General features: G+C 28.1%; 1 protein-coding gene across 3 annotated transcripts; it reads right to left on the bottom strand.

Moving 5' to 3' along the window:
* Window positions 1-2,019: 2,019 nt before the first annotated feature.
* LOC148200247 (uncharacterized) lies at window positions 2,020-5,421 on the bottom strand. 3 transcript variants are annotated; one of them, XR_015785575.1, is made up of 6 exons: window positions 5,127-5,421; window positions 4,758-5,061; window positions 4,532-4,622; window positions 4,208-4,294; window positions 3,527-3,608; window positions 2,020-2,311 (listed from the first exon to the last, which is right to left on the bottom strand). XR_015785575.1 is itself a non-coding variant. In XM_088111628.1 (4 exons), exons 2-4 carry the CDS (start codon window positions 4,953-4,955, stop codon window positions 4,266-4,268), a joined length of 318 nt encoding a protein of 105 aa, XP_087967754.1. In that variant the 5' UTR covers window positions 4,956-5,061; window positions 5,127-5,420; the 3' UTR covers window positions 3,947-4,265. The 3 variants fall into 3 exon arrangements, 1 of the variants encoding a protein (XP_087967754.1); XR_015785576.1 differs by lacking the exon at window positions 3,527-3,608; XM_088111628.1 differs by lacking the exons at window positions 2,020-2,311; window positions 3,527-3,608 and having other exon boundaries at window positions 3,947-4,294; window positions 5,127-5,420.
* Between the last annotated feature and the right edge of the window lie 5,068 nt (window positions 5,422-10,489).

Here is a 10,489-nt window from a genome sequence, read left to right as displayed (position 1 = left end):
AGTTATTACCAATTTCAGGTGTCATTGGCAGCTACTTGTGATCTCCATACCGGAGAACACTGCTGTCTGGTTTTGTTCATTGCAGAAGTCTCCTCCCAGCTCTCTTAGACATGTAGTAGATTGGTAAGAATCTCAATGTTTCTACTTTTTTTATATATAAATGTATGCTAAAGGAATTGCTTTTAATAGTTCCCTTGCAACACATATGATGTTATCTGGGAGATCTACTGCTACAGCTAAAAAGCTTGCATGGGTTGCCCTTAAGGTTTGGTATTTTAGTCCATACTCATTTACATTTGGTTCCATTCAATTGATGTTACTTAACATTTTATAATTATGATGATATATTGTAGTGTAATATACAAACGGGGTCATATGAATGTGGTTACTACGTCATGTTTTGGATGATGACCATTATTCGTGCACATTACACCAGTGGATGGGAAACGGTATTATTTAGGTTTCAATTTTATTTTCCCTATAGTTTAGATTTCAAATACACTAAGTTAAATCATTGTATTTTATGCAGAAATTCAATAGGACTGCTCCAATTCCGGAGAAGTCACTTCAACTTGTGAGGAAAGCACTGGCTAAATATGTAATTCATTTATATAATAGTATATACTAGATATTAAGATATACTAAGTTCTAAGTTTATGTTTCTAAGTGTTTTGATGTTTTTCTACATTATTATTAGTTTAACATTGTACATTCAGTTTTATTTATGCTTCAAACTTGATTCTGGATTATAATTTGATTGATTTATGCTTATAAGTTGATTTATGATTCAATTGAATGTATTTATGTTTTATTATAATTTTCATTCAAAATATACGTTTCTGGATTATTCTCGACTGTTCTGGCTGTAAATATATATGCAGGTCTGTTTCTGTTGTTGGGAATGTCGCAGAAACAGACCTCATTTAAAAAAAAACAGCGATATATGCCTCGGTTGTAACCACAACAGAGGCCGAAAGTACTGCGTAAAAAAAAAAAGACCTCTACTGCCTCGGTTCAGATTACAACCGAGGCAGTAGAGCGGAATGATCTCAGTTATGACCACAACAGAGGCCGAAAGCACTGCGTAAAAAGAAAAGGACCTCTACTGCCTCGGTTCGGGTTACAACCGAGGTAAAAAAAAAAAAGACCTCTACTGCCTCGGTTTAGACTACAACCGAAGCAGTAGGGTGGAACATACGGCCTCGGTTGTAGATGAACCGATGCCAAATCGCCTCACTTTATGCCTCGGTTCAAGCCGAGGCCAAAAGTAGTACACTTTTTGCCTCGTCTGTATATGTCTCTGTTTGAGAACCGGTGCCTATAATGAAAAACAACCGCTGTCTTTTCTCCTGCTTGTACTAGTGAATACTCAACGTTGTTCAATGAGTGACATTGGAGGAATGATGAAACACAATAATATACAATCAATTTGACTTATAGGAAATTAACTTATGAAAATAGTGTTCAGGGAGAGTTTAGATGTGACGTGTTGTGGAAAATTAAAGCATTATCATCAACTTAATCTTTTTGTATGGAGAGGGCACACGAAATAATCTACATAGTAGGGAAATATAGTTAAGAAGAGTAGATGTGTTCTGTGTGATATACTACTCATGACATTGTAAGTCATTTACTTTTTTTCCTTGCAAACTTGTCGCACGAATATAACAAATTTCTGAAACTTGGATAGAAACACTAGTGCAAAAAAGGCTTTTTATACCTATTAAAAAAGGTTTTTTATACCTATTTTCGAATAGGTATAGAAGTAGGGGGTATAGAAAGTTTTCACCTTTTCACACCGGTTCTTCCTCTGGTATAAAAGTTGGTATTCATACCTATCATTCTGGGAGCAGGTATAAAAAGCCATAAGAAAAAAAACCATTTTTACACCTGCTGATTGCACAACAGGTATAAAAGAATCTTACTTTTATATCTGTAGCTATTATAACAGGTATAAAAATGACGTTTTGTTTTTGAATATTTGATTTGTATGTGCTACTATCCATATTCAAACCGGTATAAAATTCAATTTCATAATTCTAAATAATTAATAACTTGAAACGCTTATACATAGAAATGGAAAATTACATTATTTGTAATCCAACTTAAAAAATTAACAATTACATTGTCTATAATTCAATAACTTGTCTTTCTAACAATTAATCACTTGAAGAATTCGATAAGCAATTTATCACCTAGACTCAGCTTCTTAAAGTGTGAATCATATTCTTCTAGTAGATCAAACTCAAATGCAGTCACGTCAATAGCTCGAACCAGGCTCTTATCACCCACTTTTCCACTTCCATTAGACCTTTAAATTGGGGGTAGAAATAAAATTATAAAAAAGTTTGCTTTACCTTAAATCAAGAAGATTAGTCTAAGCATACTTAAGATAGAAATGTATAGATTTTTATATGTAAATAAAATAATGGAAAATAAAAACAGAAAGAGAAATGAGACTAATTAATTGTCCAATTTCATGTGAAATATCTATTATGTTTTATTTAAAGATTAAAACAAGAATAGAAAAGAGGAAGGCCAACTTTAGCCCATACGGTGGACAATGAAAGGAAAACCCATGCTACCAACTTAATTATATTTTTTTTATACAAATTAGCACCTACATGCCAAGACCGTAATAGCATCTTTAAATTATTTAAAAGTTTCAGAAGAACACTCATTTTAGCTGGACCATGAACGATAGCTAGCCTTGTTCAAAAAAAAAAAAAACTCTTCAGCATATACCACATGGCAGAAACCATTCAAATGCATCATAAGATGGAATGAAAAGACATCTTTTGCTAGCCTAGATAAACAACATATACACTTATCAAACAAAACTTCTAACAACAAAATGACTAAAGTTGTATGTTTGGAATAGAAGGAATAATACTCCTTTTCTATACCACTGAACTTTATCTCTTTCTCTGCCTTTTCTAAAAGTAATTAAGAAACCATATTCACTCTTCTGCAACTATCAAAAATTCTGAAATAAAACTTAGTCAATACATCTTCTATAGGCAAATAAACTAGATGAAAACCATACATTACTTATTACATCTAGGTTCAACCAGCATTTATTTTTAAAGAGAAATAACATCTTCAAAAGTGAAAATACAAGTAACAAGACTGCTGAAATCAGAATATTCAAGCTTAAACTAATTACTTTTTAGTAAGATTCAACAATTGAAGTAAAGATTTCAAGTACTCAATATCCTTCACATATTCAAGCAAAGAATGAACTATGAATCATACACAAGCATGATTTGTAAAAAGATACAGACAAGAATAATACAATATAACTAAATAACAATTTTATACCAAATTAATCAGAGGAAAAACTATGGAAAGCAGAGGAAAAAGGCCCCTGCTTCAGCTGTTGTTTTACATAATTTTTTCCACTATCACTAAACATCAAAGAATTTTAATAGCCACAATTTTCAAATTAAAAGGAAAATAATAACATCTAGGCAGCAAAAATCAGTAATGTTACTATCACCATAGCATCACAATGAATTTCATTCACCTTAACATTCCAACCAACATTTCACGGCAAAAACCATCTGCTTTAATTCCTTCTGCTAGCAACATATTACCTGCTCTTCAAGCTTTACGAAACCATATTTCACAAAAAATGTTATTAAGATCATTGCTTCATATACCAACTGAATCCCTCACAACACAATCACTGACCTAAAACCATTCACTCAGGGATTACAGTAAAAAAACATTCTAGTCATTTCGTAGCTTATAGCTAAGTAGATATCAAAATAAAGTCTACATCTTCCACAACCATTGGCTACTTGATATTGCACGGAGAGTCACAGAATTACACAAATTCATTATAAAATCTCTAATTTCTACCGAAAGTCTTCATAAGCACATGAAAATAGCACACACAAAAAACTAAGTCAAGTAATTACATCAAATATATGCTGAAAAGAAATTGAGGAGAAAAAAAATCAATCATTCAAATTCAAGGGACAATAAACAAATATATCCATCCAAGGGAATGACCAAAACAAAAATTACAGAGCTAATTAAACAAAAGTAGCATTAACTTTAGGCCATTTAAACATCATCACCAAAGAAAAAGACAAAATACAAGCCATGAATAACCAAACAAGATTTCCCAATGCATTTCGGTGTGACATCAGCAAGAATGAAAAGTAAGGCAAGCACACAAAGCTAATCCAACATCTTATACCCGACGCATGAATGGACCTGGATGTACCCCAATATGTATTAGCTGCTCCATACAACAATCAGTTCTTCAAAGTAAAACCATTTCCAACTGCAATTAGACAGGTAAGAAAAGGATCAGCAAAAGAACACAGAATATCATAGAGTTCACTTTTTTAATAAGATGTTCAATACAACATAATGAAAACAATATTAGGACCAACAATTGTCAAACTAATCCAAAAATAATTGACTCAATCAGAGTCTTATTCCTTTGTATAATCGCACACAACAAAATTAAAAATTTAAAGCAAAAATTGAAAATTGTATTATTATCTTCAACACATACCTTTTGGAAATAAGTTCCCAATAACTCTGGATAAATTACAACGTCCCAAACTCAATGTCCTAAAACCCCTTTGGCACACTCCTTCATATACCTGAGATTTATCCAAAATAAATCAACCAAACATAACAAAATTGCATCAAAGTAGGCAGAGAAAACGTATCAAAATTCGAAGTTGAATAATGAATGGCAAATCAAGGGGCGAGAGAGATGAAGGGTCGATCAATACAGGTTCGGCGTCAGCGTGACAGATGAATTTAGCGGGCAGCGATCGGAGGAGACTAACATCATCCTGAAGCTGCTTCATGCTCACGAGGATCCCATCGATAGCGTCGCGACACCAGAGGCGAAAGTCAGACAAAAACTGATTGTTCCTACTTCGAGCGGTGTGAAGCTTCTTCGTAGGCTCACCGATGTTCATGTGCATGTCCTTTTTGTTAGCTCTCCAATTGAACTCTCCATTCTCAATGCGCCTCTCTATTTCCTCCAAACCTTCGTTAATGGAGTTTTTGTCGCTCGCACTTTATCAAACCCTAAACAAAGAACAGTGAGTGTTTAGCTGAGCCTTGAATTAGAAGAGTGAAAGATTGTGACTGACCTAGTGAGCAATCGACGCATGCGCTCTTCTTCCATTTTATGCCTTGCTTGTAGAGTTGCTTGTCGAAGGAGATCGACTCCGTAAACCTCTCCACGACGTCAGTTACACCTTCTTAGAACTACTTCCATCTCCACTACGAGAGCAACCACAACCCACCGAAGCAACAAACGCCAACATAACCTGATGCATCCATGAGCATAGCCACAATTGCTATAGAAGAGAGAGAAAGGAATTGTAGAGAGAAAGATGGAGAAGAGAAAAGTGAATCGAGAAAAAGGATTTAGGATAGAATGTCAAAATTTTTATACCGATTATATTATCTGACCGGTGTAGAAATTAACAACTGTTTATACCTAATATAAGTTTAATAGGTATGGAAAAAATAATTTTTTACACCTATCTCGAGGATAACCGGTACAAAATACTTATTTATTATTTTTTATTCCTGTTCTCAGTAAAATAGGTATAAAAAAATTTATTTTATTTACGATAGTACCATCGTATTAATTTTTATACCTAATAAATTTCTAACAGGTTTAAAAAATGGGTATAAAAAACATATTTTGCACTAGTGAAAGATCATTTGTTAATCATAATAGCACACAAATAAACTTTACCTAGTTCCAATTTCTTAGATATAACAATAAATATAATTAGGTGTGACGATGTAGAACCTTTGAAATCATAGAAATAATGTTATTTCTAGAAATACAAAAGTAAATATGGAGAAAGTTTTCAATGCATAAATTATAACTAGGGTTGGGTAAAAATAATTGATATGTACTGTACTATAGTTAATTATACTATATTATACTTAAAAAAACTGATCAACTTTTACTAAAAGTTCAGTATACTATTTTATGGTTTAGTTTTTAAAAACTGAACTTATAACAGTTTCGGTTCAGTTAACCGTGAGAACTGTATCTACTCTTTTCTCTTCTCTAGTTCCAGTTCACATAAAAAATTAATAATGAAATTTTTAAGACAAAATTTTTTTATCACAATTTTTTATATTTTTTTATCAATAAACATATATTACTTTTTAAATAATATTATTTTAAGTAATAAAAGTAAAATATATTTTTTTAAATTTAATTTTATTAAATGATTAAGTAATAGAAATCATAAAAGAAAAAAAGACTATATAAAAAAAATAATATTTTAAATATATTATATTCTTTAACATGTTATTAAATATGTAAAAATATGTTAAAAAAACTTTTCATGATATTAAAATGTGTGTAAACGCACATACTAAAATAACTATTTATTTTAAAAATCAACTTACTTTAAAATAAATATCAATATTATTATTTTTAAATGATAGTATTCTACAGAATAAAACTAAAATATATTTTTAACGTTACATTTTATTAAATGACTATATAATAAAATATCATAAAAAAATAGTAATATAGCAAAAATAATTAATATTATAGAAATATCAAATGACAAAAAAAATTAACAAACGTTTATTAAGAGTAACTTTTTTAGTATCATCTTTTATTATATTATAATAATTAATAAATATTTGTTTAATTTTTACATAATAAAATATAAATAATAAATAATTGATTAATAAAACAATTTTAAGAGCAACAAAATAAATATAAATAAAAAATTATTTTAAAATAAAATAAGTAGATAAAAAGATAAAATAAATTATATACACATATAAAACAAAAAAATATAAATAAAAAATTAAAAAAATAAATATAAAAGTAAAATAATATTCAGACAAAATAAATATAAATGAAAAAATAAAATAAAATAAAATAAATAATAAAATAATTTCCATACACATATAATAATAAAAGAAATATAAATAAAATAGAAAATAATAATATCAAATAATTAAAAAGTTAATTGTAAGACACTTATGAATAAAATAAAATAAAAAATATTAAAATAAATTTCAATTAAAAAGAACATGTATTGTTATATTATTTAGTTTAAAAACTAGTACAATTCAGTTTAAAATTAGTACAATTCAGTTTAAAATTAGTATAGTTAGTAGTTCAGTTTAGTTTATATTGTAGTTTAGTACAATTTAGTATAGTTCAGTTCATTCCAGTTTGATAAAACAAAAAACAGTTCAGTTCAGCTTGTCTGAACTGTTTTACACCTCAGTTCAATTTAGACAAATTAGTTTTTAGTTCAGTACAGATTTTAGTAATACAGTGCAGTTCAGTTCTATTTGTCCACCCCTAATTATAACGTGGTGATAGATCACGGATAATTATTAAAAAACATTTTTTTTCTTATTCATATTGGTGCTTATGTCCACTTTAATATAGGCAAATATTAGTCATTCAGAAAAGTGATCTTAATGTTTTACTTTATATGGTGTGACTAACACCTAAGGGCTGATACAAAATAACACCCATCACCTATTTTCTCTATTGTGAATGTTCTTTATGCAAGATAGTATGAAGAATATTATGTTGGACTGTATGCAAACAATAATAATACCTTGACATAATTTTGTTTTTTAATATTTATTTGATACAGTATGGAATCCATCGGACCATCAAAGTGCATAATTTTAAAGTTTAATGATACTTGACGTGTCAAATGAGTGTTTTTACTACGTTGTCATGTGTTGAGGTACCATTACTCTTATATAAATTGACTCAGCTTGTATTATCGGTAACTCTTCAAGATAGCACATATGAATAAGACATTTTGTTACTAATTAATTAAGGTCTCTCGTGACCCAACACGTTTTGTAATAAACTTATATCCAAATTTACCAATGGTGGTTGATAGGAATTTTGTGGGTATGATATTAGTTTCATGTTGGTTTCATGGAAGTATCCATGAAATGAGTATCATTTCTCTTTCCTTCTGCCTTTTTCATATTTTGTGCTTTTGTACAACGTTTGAGATAACCCTATTTACCTTTCAATTTATATTTGTTATTATTGATGAAAAAAACAAAAAAAAATTAAAAAAAACCGAAATATAAAAGATAGTAATGTGTGATACAATAAATGTTTTCCATATAATAGTATTAAAGTTTCAACTTGAAATTTTATACTAAATACTCAAATACGCAGATCCAACTTTCATGACTTTCTTCTAAATGAGTATGTTATAGTACGAAAAATTTGTTGAATTTTTATTCAACTGGATTTGTCTGCAAAAACAAAAAATAGATTTTATTTTTTTTTAATGTTTAAAAGTATTGTTACTCGACTCCAAAATAGATTTAGTAAAACAGCTTGAATAACAAATTTGAATTCAATTTCATTAAGTATTTAGTAAGTTTTGTAAATGGCAATGTTCATGCTTTACCACTCATTTTTCATTTTATTAGCATTTAGCTACAAAACCTGTGATGTGAGTATTATTCTGCAAAATTTTGGTCAAAAGGAAGAAAACAGCTATCGCAAAAATAGACTTCAAAGTCAACGTTTGTCCCTTTTAAAAATTTCTATGTAACTTTCCAATGGATTATTATATCGTACAAATTTCACGTACGTCACGTCTCTCCTATTTTGACTCTCATTGTCTATGCGTGAACACACTTGTTCAAACACTATTCTTAACAAAACCTTTTTTTTTTCTTAATAGGAATCCAAAATATGATCTAACTCATTTAGTTCACCACTAATAAAATTATATATATTTGTTATAATTTTTAAGTGTCTTTTTTTATCTAAATATCTTTGTTGCATAAGTTATTATATGATATTTTAATTTATTTTTTTGTGAGTTTTATAATTTCATATCACTTTTAACATTTTCTATTGTCATTTTTCTTTAATTGAATTTTTTTATTAGGCATTATTGCTAATTTTTTATTTAGTTATTAGCATTGTAAAACATAATCACATGTAAAAGTAGCGTGTTTAAGAATAATAAAGTTCATCTAAACTAAATCAATACATTTATTAAATATTAGATATTTAAAAACATACATTTTTAATAAATATCCATTTTAAAAGTAACCAAAACTTAATATTACGTGTAAAGATTGAATTGCAATATATTAATACTATTTCAGAATTTCAATTCACTGTAGTATACGTGTGAAGATTGAATTGCAATATACTAACATGTGAAATGGAACTCATTTCTCTGAATTTTTGTACAACAAATAGCTTCAAAACATATCGTATGAGAATTAAACATGAATTAATCCACTAAGAACTTCCTCTATTTCGTGTTATTTAATTTTCTCTAGCGAATTTTTTTATAAGTTTTTAAATGAGTTTAATCTGGTCTCTCGTATTTTTGTTTTATTTTAATATATTATTTCATATTAATGATATATGATTGTTTTCTAATTATGATATCATAATTTATAATATTATATAACATAAATTTAAAATAAATAAGAAACTATATATCTATGGGTAGAATATACGTGTCCACATAAACCACCACCTCAGTTATACACTTGCAATATTTTTCATACTTTCTAAAATAATTTTTTTATTAGTTGAATTTTATCGTGGAAATGTGTGGTTGGAGAGAGAAAGGAATAGAAGAAAACAAAATGATAAATGTAATGACATGTAGGAAGAAGATTTTCTCTTCACTGTCATCGAATTTTCTTAAGATTTAGCTTCTTTGTCAAGATATGACTCACTTTATTTATAATATATTTAATTTTCTTTTCTTATTATTATGTTAAATGTATTCTTTTATAGATTTGTTTTCTGAAGTATTAACGTCACTCTCTTAACACTTTTTTATACACTTTGCACAAACATTCAGATATTCTCCTTCATATAGTGCCAGTTTTAGAAGATATAATTTTGAATGATGAATACTAAAATTATATAGTTGTATTTTAAGGGTACAAATTATAATTTTAATTGATTCGCTATTTATTTGTAAAATTAATTAAAATTAAAACCCTTTAGTTTAGCTTTGTGAAGTAATTTTTTTAATCCTTTTCTTAATCAAGTTTAAGCTGTTAGGAGGGGACTAAACATGGTTATTTCTAGTGAGTCAAAATATGGTTTTGAGTAAGTTTAGATTGAGGTGGAGAGGAAAATAATAAAAAAAAGGAAACAGAATATAGAAAATAAGATTGTTTTGATTAAAATAAAGTGGATAGATTAGAGTGGAAAATATAACTGATTTGACTGAAAAAATATTTTTTATTTTTATTTTAATAATGTTATATTATTCATTTTTTTCTTTATAATAAATAAAATCGTAAATATTAATTAATTTTATAATTGATTATGTATTATAATATAATTGATTATGTTGAAATTATAATTGATTACATAAAACTTTATTATCAAATCTGTTCTCATATGCGTGAAAAGTTAATGTTTTTTATCTGAATTTTTGTATTTTCATATATTTCAATACATTAATTTTATAATTTTCTTCTTCTTTCT

The sequence above is a fragment of the Vigna umbellata genome, chromosome 4 (assembly GCF_029865625.1).
Source record: "Vigna umbellata cultivar VRB3 chromosome 4, Vumbellata_1.0, whole genome shotgun sequence".
NCBI classification, from domain to species: Eukaryota; Viridiplantae; Streptophyta; class Magnoliopsida; order Fabales; family Fabaceae; genus Vigna; species Vigna umbellata.
This window is presented reverse-complemented; position numbering and strand designations above follow the sequence as displayed.

What these genes read in the sequence shown, in the direction of transcription:
- LOC148200247 (XM_088111628.1), bottom strand. Translation starts at nt 4,955, where the DNA reads ATGCACATGAACATCGGTGAGCCTACGAAGAAGCTTCACACCGCTCGA. An exon ending in GTCACGCTGACGCCGAACCT is followed by an intron (nt 4,623 to 4,757) that starts GTATTGATCGAC and finishes GATAAATCTCAG; the next exon opens with GTATATGAAGGAGTGTGCCA. An exon ending in TGGGAACTTATTTCCAAAAG is followed by an intron (nt 4,295 to 4,531) that starts GTATGTGTTGAA and finishes GTCTAATTGCAG; the next exon opens with TTGGAAATGGTTTTACTTTG.